The sequence below is a fragment of the Glycine soja genome, chromosome 17 (genome assembly GCF_004193775.1).
Source record: "Glycine soja cultivar W05 chromosome 17, ASM419377v2, whole genome shotgun sequence".
Taxonomy (NCBI): domain Eukaryota; kingdom Viridiplantae; phylum Streptophyta; class Magnoliopsida; order Fabales; family Fabaceae; genus Glycine; species Glycine soja.
In genome coordinates, this window is record NC_041018.1 from 28,581,844 (window position 1) to 28,609,805 (window position 27,962).

At 37.3% G+C, this 27,962-nt stretch overlaps 1 protein-coding gene across 2 annotated transcripts; it reads right to left on the reverse strand.

Moving 5' to 3' along the window:
• Positions 1-16,851: 16,851 nt before the first annotated feature.
• On the reverse strand, positions 16,852-20,834 carry LOC114392128 (F-box/LRR-repeat protein At3g58900-like). 2 transcript variants are annotated; one of them, XM_028353163.1, is made up of 4 exons: positions 20,652-20,834; positions 17,851-18,811; positions 17,453-17,581; positions 16,852-17,248 (listed from the first exon to the last, which is right to left on the reverse strand). In XM_028353163.1, the coding sequence occupies exons 2-4, from the start codon at positions 18,796-18,798 to the stop codon at positions 16,967-16,969; spliced, it is 1,359 nt and encodes a 452-aa protein (XP_028208964.1). In that variant the 5' UTR covers positions 18,799-18,811; positions 20,652-20,834; the 3' UTR covers positions 16,852-16,966. The 2 variants fall into 2 exon arrangements, with proteins under 2 accessions (XP_028208964.1, XP_028208965.1); XM_028353164.1 differs by having other exon boundaries at positions 20,612-20,834.
• Positions 20,835-27,962: the final 7,128 nt, after the last annotated feature.

The window sequence follows — 27,962 nt, forward strand, 5'->3', positions numbered from 1 at the left end:
CCTTCACTTGTTGGTTAACTATCATTTCCCCTTGCTCATTGAGCCATTGAAGTTTATAAGGTTTTGGGTGGGGAATGATAGTGAGGTTCAACTTGGAAACTAATCTTGTGCTACAACAATTGCAACAAGATCCACTATCCACAATGAGAGAACAAGTTTTATCTAAAATTTTCTATAGATCACAATATTGACCTCCAAGGAGCCTTCTAAACATTAAGAGGTCACCTTCTTCATGTGGGTAGACTTCCTCACTAGACTCTTCACCCCTTACATCATCTTCACTTCCACTAGAGGAAGGGCAAGAAGTAGTCTCCTCTTGACTACTATAAATGTCTTTACCCCTCATGATCATGGTTTTCTTTGTGGGGCATTGAGAGGCAATGTGACCTCTCCCAAGACATTCGAAGCATTTAATGTTGCTAGTCCTTTCTTGGGAACTAGTATTAGGGGTGTATTTCTCTATGGTCTTACCTTATCTTCCTTGGGTTTTGAAGGTGCAGCCCCCAAAATTCCATGAGCTTGGTCCTTCCTTGGATAAGAGTGAGAGCCATAAGATTTTGAAGAAGGCTTTCTTTTAAGTTGTTGCTCCACTCTTATACAATGTTAGACTAGCTCATCTAGGTTCCTATATGGAAGGAGTTCAACCTTGTCCCTCACTTCCATATTAAGCCCACTAAGGAACCTAGCTATGCTTGTTATTTCCTCCTCCCTAAGTCCAGCTCTTAAAAAGAGTAGTTCCATTTGTTGTCTATATTCTTCAACACTCATACTCCCTTGTCTAAGCCGTTGGAGCTTGTCCATAAGCTCTCTTTCATAGTAGGAGAGAATGTGCCTCTTCCTAAGGGCACTTTTAAGATCATTCCAATACTCTACTGGAGGATCCCCATGAATCCTTCTTTCCCTAACAAGGGAAGTCCACCAATAGAGAGCATACCCTTGAAAGCTAAGGGTAGCCAATGGAACTTTTCTCTCTTCGCTAATATGATGGCAAGCAAAGAGTTGTTCAACCTTCATTTCCCAATCTAAGTAGGCCTCAACATTATCTTTTCCATGGAAATATGGGAGGCTAATGTTAACCTCTTGAGGCCTTCTATCCTTTTCTCTTCTTTGGGAGTGATGTTTAGTATGTGAACTAAGGCACCCTCTATAATAGTCGCTAAGTTCTTCACTTAAACTCTTGCAAGAGTCATGACTACTATAGGAGGCATGTTTTTCTCTTTTCATTTCTTTCATTATTTTTCTTCTTTCTTCCTCTCTTATTTTCTCTCTTTCATCTTGACATATTTCTTCCACTCTTTTTTTACCTTTTTTTTCTCTTGTTTTTCTTTCCACAACTTAAGGGATCTCAACTTAAGGGATCCTTAGGAGTAGAAACCTCACCATTAACACTAGATGAAGAATGAAGACTCATGTTGGTTCCTAAGTTATGGTTCTTTCTTGTTGGGGGTTTGAAAACAAAAGGTAAAAGAAACTATGGTTGAAACTAGCCAAAATAAATACTAAAAGAGGTGTATTGGTAAAAGGCAAGCTATCTAGGCGGTTTGATAATGGAGGGTAAAGGAAATAAGCTATGAAAGTAAGCAAGAAATTAAAGTGCAAGAAATGCAAACTAGGCGGATCCTAAGAGTGTTTGGATGACCTCATTTAAGGTTCCCAACAAAACACTCACAATCCTAAGGGAAAATTACATAAAATTATTACACACAAATGGAAGTAGGGTGACCTATTGGAGGCTCCCAACTTACTTCCAATGAAAGGCCTTTTTGTTACAAAATTTGAAAGCAAAGCAAATTGCCAATTAAAAAATTACAAAAAAAAGTCCTCAATTGTGGTGGCTATTCTATCTTTGGTGTTTCACTCAATTTGGAGTGCTTCTTAGTCCAATTGGTCTAAGAAGCACTCCAAATTGAGTGAATCACCAAAGAGAGAACAACCACCAAAATTGAGGACCTTTTTGTAATTTTGTAATTGACAATTTACTCACCTTCATTACTTTCAAATTTTGTAACAAGAAGGCCTTTCATTGGAAGTAAGTTGGGAGCCTCCAATAGGTCACCCTACTTCCATTTGTGTGTAATAATTTTAGGCAATTTTTCCTTAGGATAGTGAGTGTTTTGTTGGGAACCTTAAATGAGGTCATCCAAACACTCTTAGGAACCGCCTAGTTTATATTTCTTTCACTTTAATTTCTTGCTTACTTTCATAGCTTATTTTCTTTACTAGTCACATCTAGCTTTTACCTTTTTTTCAAACCCCCAACATGAAAGAACCATAACTTAGGAACCAACATGAGTCATCATTCATCTAGTGTTAATGACGAGGGTACTAGTCATAAGGACCCTTCATCTAGAATCTTAGATGAGTTGAGTTCCCTCAAATTATGAAAAGAAAAACTAGAAAGAAAAGAAAAACGAAGAGAGAGGGTAAAAATAAATCAAGATTAGAGGGAACAAATAAAGGAAGAAAAAAGAAGGAAAATACTAAAAGAGTTAAGAAAATAAAAACATGCCTCCTATAGTAGTCATAACTCTTGCAAGAGCCTAAGTGAAGAACTTCGTGACTATTATGAAGAAAGGCATAGGTCACATCTTAGACCTCACTCCCATAGGAGAGAAAATGAAAGATAGCCTCAAGAGGCTAACATTAACCTCTCATACTTCCATGGGAAGGACAATGTAGAGGCTGACCTAGATTGGGAAATAAAGGTAGAGCAAAAACTTAAAAGAAAGTCTACTTTAAAATCTTATGGTTGTCACTCTTATCCAAAGAAAGACCAAGGTCTAGGCATCTTAGGGGCAGCACCTTCTAAGCCCAGAGATGATAAGGGGAAGACAATAGAAAAGCAACCCCCTAAGGCTAGTATGCAAGAGAAGACTAGCTCTATAAAGTGCTTTAAATGTCTTGGAAGAGGACACATTACTTCTCAATGCCCCACCAAGAAAACCATGATTATGAGGGGCCAAGACATTTATAGTAGCCAAGATGAGGCTACTAATTCACCTTCCTCTAGTGAATGTGAAGAAGCAAAAGGGGAAGAATCTAGTGAAGAAATCTACCCCCAAGAAGGACAACCATTAATGGTTAAGGAGGAGTGTGAGGAGGTAAGTGTCTCCTCCAAGAGGTTAGCTAAGAAGGAAAGTCATTTTACAATAACGACAAACATTAAAGAAACTTCCCCTCTTAGACAACCTCCACATTTTCTCCTTTGTAAAAATACACTTGTTAGCATTTCCACACCTCTTGGGCTTGAGTTTATTCGTCAAGTCAAGGAGTTGTTGGACGAGGGTTTAGTTCGCAAGAGCTTAAATCCTTGTGCTTTGTTGGTGCCCAAAATAGGTTTTATTAGGCACCAAATCCCTAAAATAGGTGGTATGATGAATGTTTTAAGCAGTGCAACCCTCTTTTGTAAAATCACTTATGCACCAAACATCTTCATGATTTGTGTACATAGGGACTCATTAGGTAGGTTTGTTCTTATTTTGAGTTTCAATACAAACTTAGGTAGTCATATGAGACACCTTAGGTTTGTCGTACTTTTTGGTAGGAATAATCAACATGAAAATACAGAAAAGGGTATGTTTTATTGCATTACTTTCCTTAATTTTTTAAATAGTGATCAAGGGGTTCCCACGAACCCTAAGAGAATAAAGGTCATTCTTGAGTGGCCCACTCCACCAAGTATAAGGAAAATTTGGGGCTTCCATGACTAAACAAACTTTTACAAAAGGTTTGTCCCATATTTTTCTATACTTGTAGCACCACTCATTGAGTTGGTGAGGAACCATGTTCCCTCATGGGAAGATGCCTAGGAAATGGGTTTTGAGACCTTACCTTACTCCAACATACCAAACACCACTAATATATATGTTTTTACTCTTTTTTATAGGTGTTGAGGGAAGAAGCCCAGAGTTTCAAGAACCTCTAGATTTGAGGTCAAATCCTTTTCAAGGGGGATGGAATGATGCAATCCTTACCCCCCCCCCCCAAGGGCATTGGATAGAAGACTCCAAGAAGATTGGGCCAAAGATGCAAGAGAAGGTCTTAGGGTTCTCATGAGCCTTAGGGTAAATTTTGGGCCCATGGGCAATGTATGAGCCCACTTATCTTTGTACATATTAGATTAATGTTTCACTATTTTTGGGCCTTGTATTTAGGGCTCCATAATGTAGGTAGGGTACCCTAGAAATGTAGGATTTTTCAACCCTTGTATTTTAGGCCACCTAGACTAGTTTTTTTGTATTAGGGGTAGTTTTGTAATTTCATAAGCATTAAGTGAATATTTGATGTGTTTGTTGGGAAATAAATTTAATTGAATTGGGAGAAGCCCAATCCAATTAAATTTTGGAGGGGGAGGTGAGCATTTGCTTGGTACACCCCATTGCCACATCATATAGTCACACTTTGTGCATGTCCTTCATGCTTTACATGCCTCATGACACCTAAGCACACTTGGTGGAGAATCTTGGACTTGGTCTTGGATTAGTGGGTTGAACCATAGCTAAAATTCACTAATCATAATTAGTGAAATTTTGGCTCCATAAATTCAATTTCAAATTCAAGTGAAATTTGAATAGAAATTCAAATTTCCCTCCAATTTTGTATGACACTTAGGCTATAAATAGAGACCATGTGTGTGCATTTTTTTCAACTTTGATCATTTGATAAATACACTTCAAAGTTCAAACCTCATTTGAGGCACAAAATTTTTTGCTCCTTCTCTCCCTCTCCCTCCACTCATCTTCTTCTACCTTCAAGCTCTTATTCATGGCTTCCTATGGTGGTGATCTTCTTCTTGACTCATCTTGTCCTTGAAGTGGTGTCTCAACCAGGAGCTACGTCATCTTGTTCGACCATTCTTTTCAGTTCTGGGGGAAGCTCCCAATCTTCATCTTCTACATCCCTAGTTTGGTTTACTAGCTATTCAAAATCGACGTCGGGGTCCTTGGTATTAGTACCTTTATAGGATTCATCCTTGGATCTGTACCGTTTGATCGCAATAAAAATAAATATGCAGACTAATGAGAATGGATGAAAGTGCAAGAACAAATGAAAAAAAGTTGTATTTGTATATATTTGATAGCAAAAGACATGCCCAAACAGGGAGAAACCCTAAAGCCTAGGCCCATCTATAGGGTTTGGACTAACAAATTACATTATGTTTGCCACGAAAATTCCGGGTTGTTCGATAATTTTCCAGTTTCCCAACTCGAACTCAAGAGGGCATGGCCATACCCAGTTTGATTGCTCTTAAGGGACTTCATCGTTGATCATGGCGATCTGCCCTTCACACTTCCAGCCCACGCTGATTAAGCTTTCATTGATGTGACATATGGAAGTCCCTTCCACTTGCGGTCCTTGCTGCTGGCCCATGCTTTGGCCCCTTCTTTCTAGGGTGCTTCTCCTTACGTTGGCGCGTGTAGGCTTATATCCTAGCCCGAACCTTCCACAATTCTTTTTGAACTCCACCAAGTTCGCCACGTCGTCGCCATTCTGACCTAAACCCCTTCCAGGATCATACCCATTCCCTAACATTACACGGGCTACCATCAATGCAGCACTAGATGAGCGGGGTAGCACTGGGGGAGACTCGACATAAGTGTTGCTTACCACTTCCAAAGCTTGGAAGGACATCTCTAAGGATTCTTCTGTGGCTTCCACATATGGTGTAGAAGAAGGACAACTTACAAGGATGTCTTCCTCCACCAATACTATGATTAACTGCCTTTCCACCACAAACTTCAACCTTTGGTGGAGCGTTGAAGGAACTACCCCGACCGAGTGAATCCAAGGTCGGCCTAAAAGGCATCTATAGGCCAGATTGATATCCATCACTTGGAAAGTGATTTGACAGATGTGCGGTCTAATCTGAATTAGGAGATCAATCTCCCCCTTTATGTCCCGATGGCTACCATCAAAATCCCACACCACCATGGAGCTCGGCTTCAGGTGTGATGCGTTGAAAGGCAGTTTGTCCAACGTGCTTTTGGGCATGACATTCAACGACGAGCCGTGTTCGATAAGAACCTTGGCCACGATGTGGTCCAAATACTTGACGAACACATGTAAGGCCCTATTATGTCCCTGACCCTCGATGGGTATCTCCTCATCGGCGAAGGTAAGGTAATTGTTGGCGGTAATGTTGTTGATGATGCCCTCGACAGAGATATCTTAGGCTACATGGGCTTCATTCAAGATTTTTACCAGAAGCGCTTGATAAGGCTACGAGTTCATGAGTAGCTCCAACAGGGAGACCCTAGCTAGGGTCTTATTGAGTTGCTCAATCACTTTGAATTCACTTTGCTGAATGATCAGAAGCAACTCATTAGCTTCTTCGACGGATATCTTCTTTCTACTGAAGTCTTCCTCTCCTTTAGCAAATCTCCCAACTGGGATCTCCTCATCGAGAATCGGGCTTGCCTTGTTGTTTTCGTGCATGCCCACCTTTGCCTTTCCCTTCGCATCCTTGGATCACACCAATGGTTCGGGTGCCACAAAGATTCGCTCACTGTGGGTCATATCGCTCGTGCCAGAGATGTTAGTGACTTTGGCAAAGGATTGTTCATCTCTGACAAACTCGTCCTTCTTTACATCAGGTTTTTGAGAGGTGTACTTCCATAGGACTGCCTTGTCACTCTTGTAAGGGAAAGGGACAGGCTTCTTACCTAGGATAGGCTGGAAGCCTCGGGGCTTTTGGGTGGCAGCATCTCTAGTGAAGTAAATCACCAATGGTTTGGGCTTGCTCAGGCTTTTGTCAGCCGATTGCATGCACACATGGTGCTCCCCCTTGCTTGCGCTACTAACATCAAACCGGCCTTGATCCATTATCCCTTGCAGCAAATCCTCTGCCATAGGGCATACCTCTACATCATGCACTGCCCCTGGGTGTATCAAGTAGGTATCTTCCTTGCCCCCGTCGAAGCAAATGATGCACGCCTCACGCAGGGCCTTCAATATAAACCTCCTAGAGGTTATCACATCTTTAATCGCTTCGGCCTCTGGAGTCCGCACTCCTCTACCGCATTAACTGCTGGCCCCCCATGACTGGCAAGAAGGTTTGTCTTTACATTTGGACCATCCTCTTGGAACGTCAGCCAACTTGCATCGATCAAACTTTGGACCTTATATTGAAAGGCCATACACTATTCTATCGAGTGTCCCGGGACACCCCCAATGTAAGCGCAGGTTGCGTTGGGGTTGTACCACTGAGGGAAAGGAGATTGGAAAACCTTCCCAAGGGATACCACCACTATTTGGTTGGCGATCAAAGAGGGTAGCAAGTCTGCGTACGACATCAGGATGAGAGCAAATTCCACAGGCTTCTTTACCAAAAAATTCCTTCCCGGATTGGCGCTTGTCTCATATTGAAGCTGTCGGCGGGGCGAGGTTGTGTAGGAGCCAAGTTTTGAGTGGGGGCCCTTTGTGGTTGAGCGAGTGCCCTTTGCTGGACAGGTGCTGGACTGGATGGGTTTCCAACGTGAGCCGAAAAGCTTGGCTGATGTTGGGCATATTAGTAAGTGTTGTGAGGGGTTTCTTGGGATTTCAACCAAGTAAGAGTAGAAGTAACGGTGTGGGCATCCCCTTCCTTCTTCTTTGCCCCAGTTGCTCTGAATCTTCTATTGCTCGTACTGGCCGGAGCAATATAATTGAACTTCCCTCTTTTTAGGCCTACTTCAATCCTCTCACCCGTGAATACTAAATCCGCAAAACTAGAGGGCATGTAGCCCACCAATTTTTCATAGTAAAACACTGGCAGCGTGTCCACTATCATTGTGATCATCTCTCTTTCTACCATGGGGGGCACCACTTGCGCTACCAAGTCCTTCCACCATTGGGCATAATCCTTAAATGATTCATGCTCCCACTTGCTCATATTCTGCAATTGGGTTCTATCGGGAGCCATGTTTGTATTGTATTGGTATTGCCTAATGAACGCAATAATCAAATCCTTCCACGAGTAGATATAAGAGGCTTCCAAATTGGTATATCAGATGACTTTTTCCCCAGCCAAGCTTTCTTGGAAGAAATGCATCAGCGGTTTCTCGTCCCTAGAGTATGCCCCCATTTTTCGGCAATACATCTTAAGGTGATTTTTGGAGCAAGTGATCCCCTTGTATTTATCAAAATGTGGTACCTTGAACTTTGGAGGGATGACAACATCAGGTACCAAACAAAATTTTGTCATGTCGGTGAAAGGGTAATCTCCAAACCCTTCGATAGCCCTTAATCTGTCATTGATGCGATCAATTTTCTCTCTCCCTTCCACTGTCGGAGGCGGCCCCCCTACTGAGAAATGCAGCGGTTGTAGAGGGCGGGGTTGAGGAGCTCCCACGGTATTGGGTTGAGGTATAGCATTAAACCCCGATCTCTCGGCGGTGAATGTGGGATATGGGTTGAAGTCACCTTGAGCTTACTCCCGTGGTTCTTCACGGGTGCCTCCCATAGGCTGGGGTTGCTGACCCTCAACAAGAATGGCATGATTAGCTTTCTCGTTGGGCATGTGCATGGTAGGTGGCGTATAATTGGGGGGTAAGCCATAGGGATAAGCATTCCTATTATACCCGATGTATGGACCACTGATGCTGCCCAACACCTCTCTTTCTTGCCCCACCATGTCCGAGATGGGTTGGTGTGCTTAGTTTATGGTAGACGGATGGGTAGGATCTACCTTAGTGGCGGTGCTGGCAGCGACAATTGTGGCCGTGTTGCTTTTCATCATTCTCTTCATGGTTAACATGGCTTCCATCATGGAAGCCATTTGATCAATCAAGGCCACCATATCGGCCTTCATTTGTTCCTGCACCTCTTCTATGTCACCCATGACTCTAGTTTTGGAACGGGTTCGATAAGGGTGCCTTAAAGCATGTTTAGTTATGGTGTTTACTGCCTAAAGAACAAAAATGCAGTGAGTAATGCGACAAAGAATTAAACATGAATGCATGCTAAAGATAAGTTGTTGAAGTATTGGACTCGCGTAGAATTTTGAGCAAAGACATAGTATTGAACCAAACTCATTTTTATTAAGGAACAAAAATGTTCATGTTGTCAAAATTAAAGCGAAAATACAACCGGCTTAGCGGCTCCTAATTACGTGGGCCATCAAATCAAAATCAATCATGTGCTAACAATAATCGAGGAGCCCATCAACTTCCTCGGGGGCCGAGTACACGTCTGCCATTGCCTTAGCTTTGGCTAGCAGTCTTGGAAGCTCTTGACTCCTATTCAAGGTGAAAGCAAACCTATCCATCCATATCATTGCTTCCCTGTGTAATGAATCGATTACTCCTTCTCTCGCTTCTCTTTCTGCTTGCAGGACCGACACCTTTGCATACTCGTCCTCTAGCCTTTGTTCATGGGTTGCAGCTAGACTTAGCTTCTCCTTGTATTGGTTAATGATGGCCAACATGTTTTCTTCTGTCTTGTTCAATTGGTCGAACAAACTTCATTTTGATCTTTGACAAGCCTACTTGTCTTCCAATATCATGCCTTCAACTCTCGACTGGTCTCTCTCGGCCCTTCGAAGCTTAAGCTCGTTGTTGCTACCCCACAATGCCCCTCAGAACTTGTTTCGGCCCCATTCTTCCTTTTGGGCCCTCTTTGTTTCCCGTTCCAATGCTTCGGTTGTGGCCACATTGATGTCTCTCTGTTTGTCACACTCTTTCCGGACCTTGATGATCGTCGTCTTGAACCTTTCCTTGACTACTTGCGTCTTTTCAAGTTCTGCCTTTAAGGGTTGTACCTCCTCACTCTCTGATGCAATCCTCCCTAGGAAGGGACCAGCCACTAGAGCCATGAGCAAGAGGGTCCAAGAGGATTGGGATAGAGCTACTGAAGAAGGCTCTAGGGTTCTCTTGAACCTCAGGGTAGATTTCTGAGCCCATGGGCCAAGGTTGGGTCCAATTATCTTTGTACATATTAGACTAGGATGTCATTATATTTTGTCCTTGTATATAGGGCTCCATAATGTCGATAGGGTACCCTAGAAATATAGGATTTTTCAGCCCTTGTATTTTAGGGAACCTAGACTAGTTTTTGTATTAGGTGTAGTTTTATAATTTCACATGCACTAAGTGAATATTTGATGTGTATGTTGGGAAATAAATTCAATTGAATTGGTAGAAGCCCAATCCAATTAAATTTTAGAGGGGGAGGTGAGAATTTGCTTACTACAGCCCATTGCCACATCATATAGTCACACTTTGTGCATGTCCTTCATGCTTTACATGCCTCATGACACCTAAGCACACTTAGTGGAGAATCTTGGAATTGATCTTGGATTAGTGGGCTGAACCATAACTGAAATTCACTAATCATAATTAGTGAAATTTTGGCTCCAAAGTTTGGCTCCACAAATTCAATTTCAAATTCAAGTGAAATTTGAATTGAAATTCAAATTTCCCTCCAATTTTGTGTGACACTTAGGCTATAAATAGAGGTCATGTGTGTGCATTTTTTCAACTTTGATCATTTGAAAATTAAACATCAGATTTTAGAGATCTTTTAAAGCAAAAGAATTTGTGATCTTCTCTTCCTCTCCCTTCATTCATCTCCTTCTTCCTCCAAGTTCTTATCTATGGCCTCCTATGGCGGTGAGCTTCTTCTAGACTCATCTTCTCCTTGAATTTGCGTCTCCTCTCTCTCTTCCTTCTCCATTCTGTTGCCATTCATCTTCCAAGAAGCAAAGGAATCCATTGATGAAGAAGATCTTAGGCCTACAAGCTCCACATGGAGTTACATCACTCTCCTTCGGGGTTTCAACCTCTTCCTCACTCGAGACCTTTAGCTTCGGGAGCCAATCTAACTCTTGGGTTCGAGCCTTCAGCCACTTGTGATATCCGCCGATGATCCCGTTGCTGCTTCCCCTAAGTTGCTTATCCTTCCTTTGCATCGCGCTCCATTCCTTTCGGGCCCTTTGAAATATCCTTGCATTGGGGTCACTAAAACCCTGTGCGATAAAGGGCATGGTACTTTCTTCCAACAACGCTCCTCTCATGTGGTATCCAAGTTGTCTTATGGCAAGTGTCATACCCTAATTTCGTCCGGGGATTATTATTTGATGATATACAACCTTTGATTGGCCACTTCAAGATACTTGGCACCCTTTGTTGCACAATATGTGAAGTCCCGAGGCGTGCCGAAAATCAAAAGGAAGCAGGCTTACGCGATCCGTAAAAATTCCGTAATGTGACGGAAATCGAAAGGAGGTGTTTTTCGCAATCCGTGAGTTTTCGTAACTTCTTCGAAAGCTAAAAAAGAGTAAATATATAATCCGTAAGGATTCGTAACTTTGCGGAAGGAAAATAAGTATCGTTACGAAATTCGTAAAGTTTCATAACGTTACGGAAAAAGAATTACCAAAAAAGGTAAAGGGGGTGCATTTAGTAAAAAGGGGGGTACAAATAACAATCAGGCCCACTTGGGCCTTCCAGAAGGCTGTTGCTTCTGGAGGAAGCAACCTTGCTCGCCTGGGCGAGCTGGGTGGCAAGCTCCTCCCCTATTTTGCTATAAATAGGGGGAGGAGCGAAGGGAGAAGGGGTTCACCCTTCTTGGCACTTCGTATTCTCTTAAATTTGCTGAGGAAAATTGTTTCCGTGAAGAAAATCCAAGTCGAGGCGCTTCCGTAACGTTTCCATGAGTAATTACGCGAAGATTCTCGACCGTTCTTCAACATTCATCGTTCGTTCTTCATTTTCTTCAGTCTTCAACGGGTAAGTACCTCAAACCGAGCTTTTCAATTCATTCTATGTACCCGTGGTGGTCCACATTTTGTTTCATGTATTTTTATTCTCGTTTTCATTCGCTTTCTATACCCCCTTTTGACGTTCTTCAGTCATTTATTTAAGTCATTTCTCGCCTAATCTAAAAATAAAATAAATTTCCACCAATCATTTGAATTGTATCATCCGTTAATTTCGGTTAAAATGAATTCCGACCGTTCGGTCGTGCCGTAACCACGTTGGAAATCAAAAAAGAGGTAAAATAATAATATAATAATAAAAAATATCTTTTAGTAAAATGAAGCGGAAAAATCAATTGGACGTTTTCTCTTTGGGATTTCTCATTCTTAATTGAATTGACTAAATAACTAAAGCGAAACTAAGGCTAAAATCAATTCGCCAAGTCAAGCTCGTCCACCAAAAAATCACTAAAAAAGGATTTGAAAGTTTTATCTCAGCTTTTTCTTACCATGTTAAATGGATCATTTTTAAAGGCCCAACACCTTTAAGTGATCACCTTTCAAGTAAAAGAATTGCTTGATTCACCTCTAAAGAAAGAACTACGTAGGTCTGATTTCCTCTTTGATGGAGGGTACGTAGAAGCAAAAGCTCCGCTTTTTTCGACCTCAAAAAAAATAAAAAGAAATAAAAGTTAAGGTAACACAATTTCCACAATTCTAAAAAATAGGTTGTTGTCCTTTGAGACAAACATGAGAGGTGCTAATACCTTCCTCAAACGTAAATATAACTCCCGAACTTAGAATTTTTATTTTGACCGGTTTCCTTCGATTTTCCCGATGTTTTCCACAAATAAACGTTGGTGGCGACTCCGCGCATCTTTCCTCCTTTGGAAAGCGCACCCGTGAGCCTCGCCTTCGCTCGCCCGCGAAAGGCACGTTGCGACAGCAAGGACGTGATTATAATTGATACAACCCCTCATCCCTATCAAGGGGATGTTTAAGAACCCTTCGCATGAAGACAAAACTCCGACTCTTCCTTCCTTCCATCGGGGAAACCAATTAACAGATGTCCCCACCATACTAGCCAAGAGTTGCTCCTAATTGGCCTTCCTTTTCGCGGCGTATGTGCGGTGACCTTGCAGGGGACAAATAAGTCTACTTTCATGGCAAAAGAGGTGCGAGACCAGCCATACATAAAGAGCAGGTGTGCAACAAACGATCCTTGTGCCGCTCTTTTCGCATCTTCAATCAAATGTGTCATAGGCATCGGCCAAAACAGCAACGATCGGACTTTCCTTTCTATGGTGATAAGCAAGGAAGGAAGGCATCCATCGCTGCTAGGTCCACTAGCCTATCCACATTTGGGAAAAAAAACACCAAATACCAATAGCACCAAGACATCAATGAACGAAGCCCATCCACCTCGATCCGCCAAAGCCTTCGCCTTCTCCAAGTGCTTCCTTGGTATTTTGACCACCCCATCTCTATTTTGCTTTACTCGATCCAATTCTTGCACTGAGATTTTGACTACCTTGGCTATTCTCGCCATTTCAATCCTAGCGGTCATCCCAAGATCTCTTCAAACTCCTCCACAATTGGTACTAACTGAAAGTCCCCAAACGTGAAGCATCTTGGTGGCTGATGGTAATACTGAGTGAGGGCTGCAATGGCTTCAATAGAGACTTCTATCATAGCTAGATCCCAAATCTTCCCATAGGTCTTGCGGAAAGCTTGACTTTGGAGTTGATCCATCAATTACCCCAATTCTTGTAAACTGGCAACCTCTAGGCTTTTAATTTTGACTTGATAGAACCTTTTCTTAAACAAGGGTGCTTGATTTGATCCCATGTTTTCTAAAATGAAAAGTTCTGTTTGAATCAATACTTTGGCACCCTATCATGGAGGAAATATGATGAATCCATGAAGGCATGCTTATGCTATGCATGACACAAAATGCATTTTATGGACACGAGAGCCCGAAAGATCATCTCCTCTTACTTACAACATTTGGGCATCATGGTTCATTTGCAGTCATCACTACAATGCCCCATGTATGCATTTAAGAAGGTGATGCAAACCTTCTGATCTCCCGTGACAAAATGACGATACCAACGCAACACATGAGTGATGACGCAATACAGATATACATGTGTGGGGGCATGTGGTTGATAGCACAAAACAGAAAACATACTAGACGTACAAGCAAGGTAACGCCATAAAAAATGACATAATAACACAGCAGAGACGCACACAGGCATGTCATTACAAAAATATGCATGGCAATATCAAGGAAGCGACACGTAGTGTGTTTGCTTCGTGTTTCTATTTCAAGGATCCTAATGGGGGGAAGTAAAAGCTCGCTATTTAGTGATAATTCCCAAGGTGGTTGCATCCAGCTTTCAAAGGTTTCTAGAGGTATTATCCCCTTTGATATCAAACATTGTGGCAGTAGGGACTACCAGCGGCAACATATCATCAAAGAGAAAAACTCTAGATGAGGTTTCATTGTCATCAAGCAAGTCGGAGACTTAGCATGATCACAAATTCACCTCGACTTCCTATGTTCCCATGGACCCGGGTATAGGGCCCTTAACAACTCACAGAGTGTGCATAAAAGTGTAGGTGTCGTGCATGCATCAAATGAACAAATATTTATCAATGCATATATTAAACAAACAACTACACAAAATACAAAAGCATCAAAGGAAGTTATATGCATACAAGAACATAAGAGAAGGAAAGGGAACCCAATAAAAGAGTGAGTCATGATAAAGAATGCACACAGATTAAAATGGCCTAACTCTCTAAAAACTATCCCTAGTAGAGTCGCCAACTGTTGCAACCTACCATTCGGCGGAAGGGCGACGCGAAGCTCACAGGAGCGTCTTCCAAGGAAGGAAAATGCGTGGAGTCTCTACCAACGTTTATTTGAGGAAAAAATTAGAAAAACCCAAAAGAGGCCTACGAATTTTGAGAATAAAAAGGTTCGTGAGTCATTTACGTGTAGGGAATGTATTAGCACCCCATGCGTCCGTCACAAGGAATGACAGCCTTTAATCAAATGTGCAAAATCATGACTTCAAATTTATTTTATTTTTTCCTTTTTTACGTTTTTTATATTTTTTGGATCGACAAGAGCGGGGCTTTTGATCCTACATATCCTCAATTGCAATGAGGAATTCAGATCTACGTAGTTCTTTGAAAAGCAAGAAAGTGATGCAGAGTGTTGTTTTTAGACTTTTAAATGGTTTGTTTTAACCGATAAAAGTAAAAAAAAAATCGTTTAAGGCATTGGACCTTTGAATGGATTCAAGCAATTTTTTTGTGAACAAAAGCTTGATTATGATTTGATTTTAGTTTTGGTTTCACTTGGTTATTTTCCAACTCATTAAAAGAGAACTTTCAAAGCAAATGACCGGTTGAAACTTATTTTTTTGATGATTAACTGAGGTTACAACACATATGATCTATTGAATTTTATTTTAATGGCGATTAAACGAGATTACAACACAAACGATCGATTGAATTTCATTTTAACATTGATTAAGTGTGATTACAACTTAAATGATCGATCAAAACTCGCTTAAAACAAAGAAAAAGATCACTGATGGTAGAAGAATGAAGATGAAGACATGCAAAGCAAGGATGGACCCCTAAGGGTGCATAGAATGAATTCAAAGCTTCAAAATAGAAAACTAACCGGTCGAAGATCGAAGAACGATAAAGAACGGACGAAGAATGGTCACAGAATTGATCACGAAAACATTACGGAAGCGCCTTGGCCTTGATTTTTCTTCTTCTTTCTCCTTCTTCTCACTAATTTCAATGAAAACTTCTTACAAATGATGTTGAACTCTTTCCCTTCAGCCCCTCACGCCTATTTATAGGAAAATGAGGGGAGGAGGTTGCACAACAGCTCGCCCAAGCGAGCTCAGCTCGCCCAGGCGAGCTGCTTGCTTCCTCCAGAAGTAACTCGCTCACCCAGGCGAGCTGGTTACTTCATCTCTAAGTTTCCTAATGGGCCCATGGGCCAGAAAATGTCCCCAAAATGACCATTTTGCCCCCATTTTGAGTATTCTACACATTTCCTTCTGAAACGTCACAAAACCCTACAGATTGCGCGACAATTAATGTTAAGCAGCTCAATTTGACCAGCAAGAATCCAAATGTTGACCAATGATCGTCCCCGAACAAAATTAGGGTTTTTGCACACAGTGGGAATCAAATACAACTTCAACTACTAAATAAGTTTTTCTCACTCATATAAATACAATGAGAACTTATACCACTATGTAAACCATTTGGATTAATGTAGATCCATATTCCATAGGCGTTATATATAATTTATTTGAACTCTTTCCACTAATATTATGGCCTTTTCTCCCATAGGCCGAGTCACATTTTACTTCTATTTTTTTTACATAGGTTTTGCTTGTATTTAGCGGAGTTGGCTGCTCATGTGGGAATAAAATAAAATACGTAACGTATTTTAAGGCATATGTTGCGGTCATATGCTTCTATCAATTTATTTTTCTCTATTTATTGATTTAATTATTTATTGATAATTAGGGTAGAAAAGTAGCAAACTACACGACGATTATATATGACTGAATCTACGGTCACAAGTTCTATGGGTCTTGCACCGTGCAAAAATAACTTGAGAACCGATGGACATAGGCTATCAATTTTGTGGGACCGAGATGAAGGTTAATAAAAAAAACAGAGCTACCAAATTTTAAAATATAGAGAGAAATATAATACTAAAGAAAACATTAAAAAAACATAGACATTATTATGAATTAAAATATTAATCGTAAGTTTAATACCTTTCAATCTTTTCTTACAACCAAAGTATAAAATAGATGTAATAATTTTGTCAAAATGTAACTTCTTTTACTTATATTTCTCAAGACATATTTTTAGACAATAATTCTTCTATGAATGATAAGTATTTCTCAGGATATTAGTATGAATAAAACCCATTTTTCAAATGACATTGAAATATTGATGCAACTTCTTCCATAAAGCCAAAGTTAACTTATTTTTCATTTATGACTTTTTTCTCGTAGATTCCAGCTCATTCAGTTACTACTAATTAATTATAAAAATATGTTTCCTATTGTTCATTTGATATCTATATTTCTAATCTCTAAATTAAAAGTAACTATTAATTAATATAAATAGAAAATCAATATGCTTAAGAGAAACACGAAGTGCACATAAACTATGATTTATAATAAACATGTGAAATGTTATTGCAGTCTAACCCCTAAGCTAAAATGCTCCAGCAAACTAATTATGAAGGGGTAGAAAATCTATTACCGCAACACTAACACTTTTCTTAAACGAAATTATCTTCTTTTTAACCTTTTCAAATTTTGACCTGTGCATATTCCTAGCAGCACTGAAACTCACCCTCTGCAACTCTTTAGCATTATCCATTATAAATTTAGCAAGACGCAGCTCGTGTTTTTTACCATTTAGAGCTCCAAAATTCACCACTTGAAGATTAGACATAAAACATGACGGCACATTATCAGGATTACTGAGTTCTTCATCAAATTGATATATGCCCTGATGACAGTCAAAGACAAAGCTATATCAATTAATTTGCATTACAATAACTGAATAACACATTAATTAATTAGAATTAAAATAACTTAATAATTAAATCTAATTAGTAGTCGCCAGAATTTCCTTTGCAAAAATGTTGACAATCTACAAAAACATTTCTTGTAATTTAGTAATTGTGCCTGTTTCAATCAATCAATTACTAACCTTTAAAATAACAAGAGTCTTCAGAAATGGCGTGTTTCGAAGGAAGTTCAACAAAACTACACCCGTAAGATACCCTAACTCCAAACAACTCAACATTCGAAAAGTAGGAAGCTTAGCCGGTGCAACAATCTGGTTAACAAAAGGGGGCAAAAAATGTTTAAACTGTTGCAATCAAGATAGTATTGTATGTTATAATAAACAACAATTATTCTAATAAACAGCAACTCAACAAACAACATTATTCATTATACTACTGTATGTTATAAATATTCGACTCTGATATAGCATTAGCAAAGTAACATGTTTATATGTTCTCCAGCAAGGAATTAATATGGATGTCATTATTAAATTTCATTGTTGTCGATATTCATTGCAAACAAAGGGTAAAAGCGTCATACCTCTGGCCACTGAAACGTTAGACATTCCACATTATTATTGAACTTTTTCAAAAGCTCACAAGCAATAAGCGCCATTTGTTCTGCACTCCCCATATAAATGAACGGACAAATATCAATATGAGCATAAGCAATATGTCCTATAGATAGGTCTAACGAGTTGGTGTCTGGTAACAGAAGACCATAATAATAGAATTTCGCAAGACACGGGGCACAAAACTTGATTACAGTATTCGACTCTTTAGATATTGGGAATCTTGAATACTTAATTGAAAGCACTTCAAGAAGAGGCACTTCTAATGTGACACCCTTTACATTTGACCAATTGCAATCTTCTGTCAAGTACTCCCTAAGGACTGGGAAGTTAAGGGTCAACATTTGCGACTTGAAAGGGTCACAGGTCACTGTGATTTTGGAGAACTTGAGGACAGTGAGGGATGAAAGACAAACAAAGGTGGGAAGAGTGATAGAATACCAATTCATATTCAGCATCAATACCTCTAAGGAGGGGGATTCCAAAAGGGTATGGCAAGAAATGCTGAGATTTTGCTTCGAATTGATGTAAAGCTCTTTGACTCTCAGATTTATTAAAATATCATTAATCCACTTATCAACACGGCAATGTCTATAACTCTGTGAAAGAGAAAGAGAGAAACTTTGGATGCTTGAACTCTCTAGATGAAGTAGTACTTTATTCACAAATTTATAGAAGGGGATTTTCCTTATCTTTTTGCGAGAGAGTTGTTCTTTATCCTTAATTTCTACTGCAGTGATGAACATCCAGAGGTTTATCCATCTCTTGGATAAAACACTGGTACGAAATGCATCTTTTGTTGGAAGCAACGAGAGAATCAGACCAATAATGAAATCAGGTAGGTTGCTAATAAAGTCTTGACCTTCAGGATTGGGTTTCAATCTCTTGTTTATACACCTTCTCCTCATTGAGTCCATTTGTTTGGAGTTCCTGCAGAAAGTAAAAGTCAATTAGTTGCATTGCCAAGGTATATATCCATGTAGTATATTAATGGATGTTTATTTAAGAGGGTAAACGGAAAAGGCACTATAAGCTCAAGGTTTAATAGTACTATTGTGGTTGTGAAACTATGATCAACCTCATAATAATAATAATAATAATAATTAATACTTAAAGTAATTAATGTTTAGCTAGACCCCCTTGACATTTAAAATATAATATGGGTCAAGGTTTAATGGTTGATTATAATATAATATCATAATTTTCGACTTCAAGTTCACTAGTATTGTTAGGTTCACCACATACTAGGTGTTGCCCACTTTGATGCTTAGTGACCCATAACGATTTTGTCCTAATTAAAAGGCGTCACGATAGGTTGAGGGAATATGGTGTTTATATATACATTACTATTGACCTCAAATCATGAGCGATGCGAGACTTTTGACATACCAATTAAAACAACCCCCCTAGTGATGCAATCTAACCCCCCCCCCCCCCAAGGGCATTGGATAAAAGACTCCAAGTAGATTGAGCAAGAAATGCAGGAGAAAGCCCTAGGTTCTCATGAGCCTTAAGGTAGATTTTGGGCACATGGGCTCAATATGAGTCCAGTTATCTTTATATATATTAGATTAAGGTTTCATTATTTTTGGGTCTTGTATTTAAGACTCCATAGTGTATGGAGGATACCCTAGTATTGTAGGATTTTTTCAGTCCTTGTATTTTAGGGCACCTACACTAGTTTTTTGTATTAGGGATAGTTTTATAATTTTGTGACACTTAGGATATAAATAGAGGTCTTGTGTGTGCATTTTTTTCAACTTAGATTATTTGAGAATTACACTTCAAAGTTCAGACCTCATTTGAGGCATAAAATTTCATGTTCCTCTCCTTCTCCCTCCACTCATCTTCTCCTACCTTCAAGCTCTTATCCATAGCTTCATATGATGGTGAGCTTGTTCTTGACTCATCTTCTACTTGAAGTGACGTCTCCAATCATCTTTCTTCCTTCTCCATTCCGCTGTCATTGATCTTCAAGAAGTAAAGGACTTCATTGATGAAGAAAATCCAAGGTCTACAAGTTCTACATAGAGCTACGTCACCTAGTCAAGGCTAAAGGACAAGAATATCCTAAGCCCTCCTTCTATCATCAATGGTTTGACCTCAAGTCCATTGACAACCTTTAGGTTCACCATATCAAAGGTATTGTCACTTTGCTACTCAATTGTCCGTCATAATTTTGGCCTTATGGTAGAAAAAATGTATGCAAGGGTTTTGGGTCTATTATAACCAGAATGGGGGAAATGGATTTTAGGACATGTCTCTCCCACAATCTAGTGAAATTTACAACCTCCTTAATAAAAGTACCTCTGGGTTGAGGGAAGAGGTGTTTCTAAACTACCATTGGCTTCAACTCCTAAGTGATGTGGGATTTTTGGCATATCTTAATTTGGTTGGTTCTTAGAGGTTCTATCTTTTTGTGTTGCTAGAGTGGTTTCCAATCAATTTGACTGATCGAACAAACTGGTCTTGTCAACTTTAAAACAATGCTAACAATTGATGTAATCAAATTTTGAAAAATTTGGTAAAAGTAAGTTGGTATTCGAAGTGCCCTCACTCTAAAAAAGCATACTATCATCACTAGATTTTAGAGAGAAACACAAATCTCAAACAATTTATAAGAAATGCAAAAAAATAGAAAACCTACAAACAAATTGTCCAAAACAAACAACAATTGAGATAACAATTGAAAGATAATGAAATAAAAATTGAAACCCTAAATCAAATAACCTGAGTATGAACAAGAGCTACAAAGGAGTGAGGACTAGACCTTCAAGAGAGGAAGAGATTAGAAGAGACTAAAGCTTTCCACTACTGGACCCTCTTCCTTTCAAAGATCGAACCTTTCTACCACTAAACCCAAGCTCTGATAGCGGTGAGTGAGAGAAAAAAATTAGGGTTGTTAATGAGAGAAAGAAAGGGGGTAAATGAAGGCATTGAGAGAAAGAGATATGAAATTAAATATCATTTTACAAAATGGGAAAATAGGAAATTAAGACTTTGAGAGAAGGGAGAGAGATAGAGAAAGAGGTGAGTGATATTAATTATTGAATGATATTTTGCAACTTGCAAGGATGAGTGAGAGAGAGTGGGGGTGAACCGTATTGATTACATTTATTATTGAATGACTTTATGAATAAATGGGATAGAAATGGAATTTTTCAAAATAAAAAAAATTAATTACATTATGATTTTTTAACATATTTTTTACGATAAGCATTATTTAAAGAATAAAATTTGTTTTTCTATTAATAATTACTTGAAAATTATAATACAAATGAATCACTATTTCAGAAAAATAAATATAAGAAGTATAAAAATGTGAATATAAAATATGAGACTTATTTTAAGTTATTAAATAATTCATTTGACAATGTCAATTCAATTAATTTTTTATATTTGAGAGAGGCTAAGGATGATTGAAACTTTTCACTGTCTAACCCTCCATTCAAAGACTGAAGCTTTCCATCCAAGAGAAAGGATGGGAAGAAATTGAACGTTTTTTCCTTTTGCAGAATGGGAAAATGGGAATTGAAAGCCTACTTACAAAGAAAGGTAAATTATATTGATTATTGAATGAAAAATGGAAAAGAAAAGCTTTTTATTAGCAAAATCAAATTAAATTTCATTTTAATTATATAATAATTATTTTTTAAATTTATTGTGATAAAATAATATTAATATCTATATTTTTTAACATATTTGTTTATGAAAAAATTAGTAAAATAAAATAATTTATTTTTCTTTTTCTGACTTTATAATAAATATAAATTAATTATTATCTAAAACTTGATATAAAAAGAATAAAAATGCGATATAAAATATAAGACTTGACTCTAAGGTTTGATGCATGCTCTTTGCGATTTTTTCCATGATATATTATTAGTCATATGCTTAAGATTACTTTCTTAAAGTAAACAATTAATAAATTAAAAGTTATTAAAAAACATGATTTTTTTGTTAGTATGGTTATTGTAACGACCCGCCTCATCTCTACAATATCACCACTCTAAACCGTGAGAATTTTAATTTTTAAATGAAAACTCCATTAATTTGCTTATGAAAAATGAAAGTATTTTTTTTTCTCAATATACATTCACCAAACAATGCACCATTACTTAGGTATAGTAACTCAGCACACATCATTCACATAATGGAAAGTAAATTTGTTCATACATATAATTAAATTTGTCATTTACATCCTCAATTCAACAAAAAGAATTATGGAACCAGCTATGAAGGAGTTGATAACAAAACATAACTCTCTCTCAAAATAATCCCAACATCATCACTTCAGCTCGGCGGCTCCACAAAAAGAATCTCATTTCTCATACTCTATTGGTGTCATTCTGCTCCCACGAACACTACTAAAAAAATAAGTTTTAACATCATCCTATTAACATCGGTTATTTGAAAACCCATGTCATTAAGCACTTACAATATCGGTTTTCAAATAATCGATGTTAACAGCTCGATTTAGTGCGATTTTAACATCGGTTATTTTAAAATCGATATTGTAAGTGTTTAACGATATCATTTTCAAATAACTGATGTTAACACAGCTCGATTTAGTGCAATTTTAATATCGGTTAATTTAAAATCGATGTCGTTAAGCACTTACAACATCATTTTTAAAATAACCGATGTTAATATAAACTCTTTTTCCTTAATTATTTATATATTTTTAAAAAAATTATATATTGAGTTATTAATTATATTTTAATTAAAAAAATATAATAATTAATAAACAATAAAAAATTCAAAAGGTAAGAATTTAAAAATTAAACTAAATTTTTAAAATAAATTATGTAATTTTAATTTAATTATTTCATGATTATCATTTAAATATAACACACATTTATATTAATTATTGCATATTAGTTCATTTGAAAAAAAAAACTGTTTTTAATAGTAGAGTTTAACTTTTATAAAACTTTTATAGAATGTTGGTAAAAACAATTATATCATCAAACAATTAAAATTTATTATAAATAAATTTTATTTAATTATCATAAAAATAAAAAATTGATCATACAAAAATATTTATACAAACAATGTATATATTATTTATTATCAAAATGTATGATAAATATTTAAAAAGTATTTTTATAAGATATTTGTCACTATTCAATAAATAAATATTAAATCATCATTATATTTTAAAATCTCTACAAACTTATACCTACGGCTACTTTTACTTATGGATATAATTAACTATAGATTAAATATATATAATTTATTATTTTAAAAAATTATATTTTTTATTGATGTAAATATGTTTTGATTTTAATTTTAATATGCACAAATAATTATTAAGATTATTTATTAAATTTTTAATTTATAGAAAAATATAAAATTTGTAACTTAGTTATAATATTTTATTTATTTAAATAATTTATTTCAATGAAAAAAATAAATTTTCCATAAAAAAATGTTCAAAAACATATGCCAACTAACCCCTATGTGTGTAGCCTCCTTTCATATTTTATATTTTATTTATTATATGAAAATGACAAAAGGATAAGTTATACTTTAGTAAATCCCTAATGAGCCAAAATCATTCTAACCATGCGGTGACGTTGTTCAGACTTTGGATTAATTAGGGAAATGGATAATTTTTTTTAAAAATGATCATAAAAGGTTTTTTTAAATTACAAAAATAGATAAGTTATACTTTGGTATATAATTTCATAATAAAGAAATCAAATATCTAAATATGATTTTGCTTTTTATTTTCTTAAAACATTTTTCTTCTTCTAAAAACTGAAATAGTATGTTAAATTATGATTTTAGTTTTTTTTCTTTTTTCTAATGAAATATATATTAATTTATGATTTTTAAATAACTATAAAAACATTAAAATTATATTTTAACAATAGAATTTAAATTTTAATAATAAAAAATTAAAAAATTGAGATGGATCATATATACATATATAACTTTAGTGTAATAAATTTTTGAAAATAAAATATATCACCACATCGAAAAAAATAAGTCTGAACAACGTCACCGTATTGAAAAAAAGATAAGTTGTTGCAATTTCATCTACAATCATTCTACAATAAGTCTAAACAACGTCACTTTATTGAAAAAAAGATAAGTGGGTTCATCGCATTGCCTTTTCATCTACAATCATTCTAACCAAAATCAAATGTTTCTTGTGATTTCACCGCATTGCCTTTTCTTTTTAATTAGACCTCTTTAACTGAAATTTAGATCTCTTTTCATTTTCTCATCCTTAGATATAGACTCAGTGCTCTGAAGATCCTTTGCCAAAAAGATCCAAAACCCTTCTCACTACAAGAAAAATGACATATGCCTACAGAGACTTTTGCCTACAAACATAAATTACTGTAGGTAAAAGTAAAAAAATACTTATACCTACAATTGCTTATCATAGGTAAAATTCAAAAATTTGTATCTACTATCATTTGGTGTAGGTAAAAGTTAAAATAATTTCTACTTACAAATGCTTAATGTAGGTAAAATTTCAAAAAATATATACCTATGATTACTTGATGTAGGTAAAATCTTATAAAACTTATACCTACAGTCCATTAGTGTATATAAAGTTTAAATTTTTTTACCTACAAATATATAGTGTAGGTAAAAATACAATAAACAAATATATATTAAAATAATTATTTTAAAAAAGTTCATCAGAAATTCAACAACATAAGTTAGTATGCCTTTTTTTTCTCATATTAAAATAATTGTTCTAACATATTAAAATAATCATTTCAAAAAATATCACAAAAATAACAATGAAAGAAAAAATAGTTTGACTCTCAAAGATATTATCAACTCTTTATTTATAAAAAACAAAGAGGAAGAAGTGGGCAGTGTGGACAAAACGAACGACAATGATGCAGATGTGATGTTTCAGACAGTAAAGTGAGTGAGACTTCTTTGTTGCCTCTTCCCTCTCCCATATCTCTTTCTTGGCCAACTGTTCCTCTTTCCATTCCAACACACACAACAACAACAAAATTAAGTGTTGGTGTGGTGAATGCCCTTTCTATTATGCGTGTGCCACCTCTCTCAGCTAGTGTTCACTACACCCACAACACAAGCTCTGCGTATGAGGAAGGCGTGGAACAATTTCTACAATTTGCTTCAGATAGAAGTCGACCGAATGAAAACGGGAAGTATTTTTGTCCATGCATAAATTGTTTGAATGGGAGCCGGCAAAAAGTCATCGACATACGGGAGCATCTATTGTGTGATGAAATTAAGAGGAATTATATGACGTGGATATGGCATGGTGAATTGACAGACATGCAGAGTGGGTCCCAATCTGAACCGTTTGATATAGAAATGGGAGATCGCTTGGAGGATATGATTCTTGACATTGGACAAGAGTCTTTTCAGCAAGCACATGCCCCTATGTATGATACATTACAAATTGATTCAAAGAAACCTTTGTATCCGGGGTGTAAGAATTTGTTGACTCTGTTGTCAGCGGTGTTAAGTTTGGTTAATGTCAAGGCCATATATGGGTGGAGTGACAAAAGTTTTAGTTCACTGCTTCAAGTAGTGCACGACATGCTTCTAGAGGAAAACACATTGCCTAAAAGTTACTATCAGGCAAAGAAAATATTTTGTCCAATGGGTATGGAGTATCAGAAGATTCATGCTTGCCCGAATGACTGCATATTGTACAGACATCAATTTCAAGAAATGTTAAAATGCCCTAGGTGTGGGGTATCACCGTACAAAGTCAAGGATGATGAGGAGTGTAGTAGTGATGAAAACTCAAACAAGGGCCCCCCAGCGAAGGTGTTGTGGTATCTTCCGACCATTCCAAGGTTTAAGTGTCTGTTTGCTAATGGAGACGACACAAAAGACCTTACATGGCATACAAATGGGAGAAATTGTGATGAAATGCTTCATCATCCGGCTGGTTCCTCGCAATGGAAGAAGATAGATTGTTTGTATCCGGATTTCGGCAAAGAGACAAGAAATCTTAGGCTTGGACTAGCCACTGATGGAATGAATCCATAAGGCATTTTAAGCACTCAACACATTTTGTGGCCAGTTCTACTAGTAATTTACAATTTGCCTCCTTGGTTGTACATGAAGCAAAAATACATGATTTTGTCTATGATGATATCGGGCCCAAGACAGCCAGGAAATGACATTGATGTTTATCTACGTCTCTTGATTGAAGACTTGACAAAGTTGTGGGACAAGAGGGTTGTAGTGTTTGATAGGTTTCGAAATGAGACTTTTCATTTGCATGCAATGCTTTTTTGTACCATTAATGATTTTTCAGCATATGGGAATTTGAGCAGTTACAGTGTTAAGGGCCATCATGGATGCCCCATCTGTGAAGAAGACACAAGCTACATACAACTGAAACATGGTAGAAAAACACTGTACACTAGGCAGCGACATTTTCTAAAACCTCATCACCCTTACCGGTGATTGAAAAAAGCATTTAATGGAAGTCAAGAGCATGAAAATGCACCAGTACCATTGATTGGTGAGCAGGTGTTCCAGTGGGTTCAACACCTGAATACAATATATGGAAAGATCCAAAAGAAGGACAAAAGTAAGACTTGCATATGGAAGAAAAGGTCGATTTTGTTTGATCTTCCATACTGGGCTGATCTAGATGTTAGACATTGTATTGATGTTATGCATGTGGAGAAAAATGTATGTGATAGTGTCATTAGGACGCTCCTTAACATTCAAGGCAAGACGAAAGATGGTTTGAATACTCGTCAAGATCGAGCTGAGATGGGTATACGAGCATCGTTACATCCAAGGTCTGATGGTAAAAAAATATACTTGCCTCCAGCTTGTCATACTTTTTCTAGAAAGGAGAAAATCAGTTTTTGTCAGTGCCTATGCCGGGTCAAAGTCCCACAAGGATACTCTTCAAATATTAAGGGCCATGTGCATTTGAAGGATCTTAAGTTGGTAGGCTTAAAGTCTCACGATTTTCACGTCTTGATGCAGCAATTGTTATCCGTGGCCATACGAGACATTTTACCTAACAAAGTCAGGCTTGCCATAACTCGGCTGTGCTTTTTCTTCAATGCCATATATAGCAAAGTCCTTGATCCTGTGAAGTTAGACGAGCAGGAAAATGAGGCCGCTATTATATTGTGGTCTTGTTTATTTGCGATGGATGTACCCAGTTGAGCAGTACACGAAGATCTTAAAAGGGTATTGTTGCAACCTACCCTTCGGCGGGAGGGCGACACGGGGGCTCACAGGGGCGTCTTCCAAGGAAGGAAAATGCGCGGAGTTGCCACCAACGTTTATTCGAGGAAAACGTCGGAAAAACCGGAAAAGGTGTGCTCTACGAACTTTTAAGTGAAAGGTTCGGGAGTTGTATTTATGCACGGGGAAGGTATTAGCACCCCACGCGTCCGTCACAAGGGATGACAGCCTTTAATTAAATGTGCAAACATGACTTCAATTTGTGTTATCTTCCCTTTGTTTTATGTTCTTACGTCTTTTTATGCCTTTTATATATTTTTTTATTTTTTTGTGGTCGACAAGGGTGTTTCCCTTGCTCTTACGTATTCCTCAATTGTGATAAGGAAATCAGACCTACGTAGTTCTTTGAGAACCAAACGTTGTTAATAAAACTACGTGTTGATTTTAGGCTTACGTATTCCTCTTTATTTTTTGCAAGAGGTAATAAAACTACGTGTTGATTTTAGGCTTTTTAGAAATCTACGTTAAACAAATAAAGGCGGAAAAGACCATTTTAAGGCGTTGGACCTTAAAAATCGCTTTTTTTAGGTGATGACAAAAGTTTGATTTATGAATTGATTTTAGCCTTAGTTTCACTTTGGTTATTAGTCAATTCGATTAAGAAAGGAAAATCCCAAAGAAAAACGTCCACCGTGGTTACGGCATGACCGAACGGTTGGATTTCATTTTAACAAAAATTAAAAGCTGTTACAATACGAATGATCGGTAGAAATTTATTTTATTTTTGATTAGGTGAGAAAATGACTTAAATAAATTACTAAAGCACGTCAAAAGGGGATACGGAAAGTAAATGAAATAAAAATAAAAGAACGCGAAACAAATAAGGACCACTAAGGGTACATAGAATGAA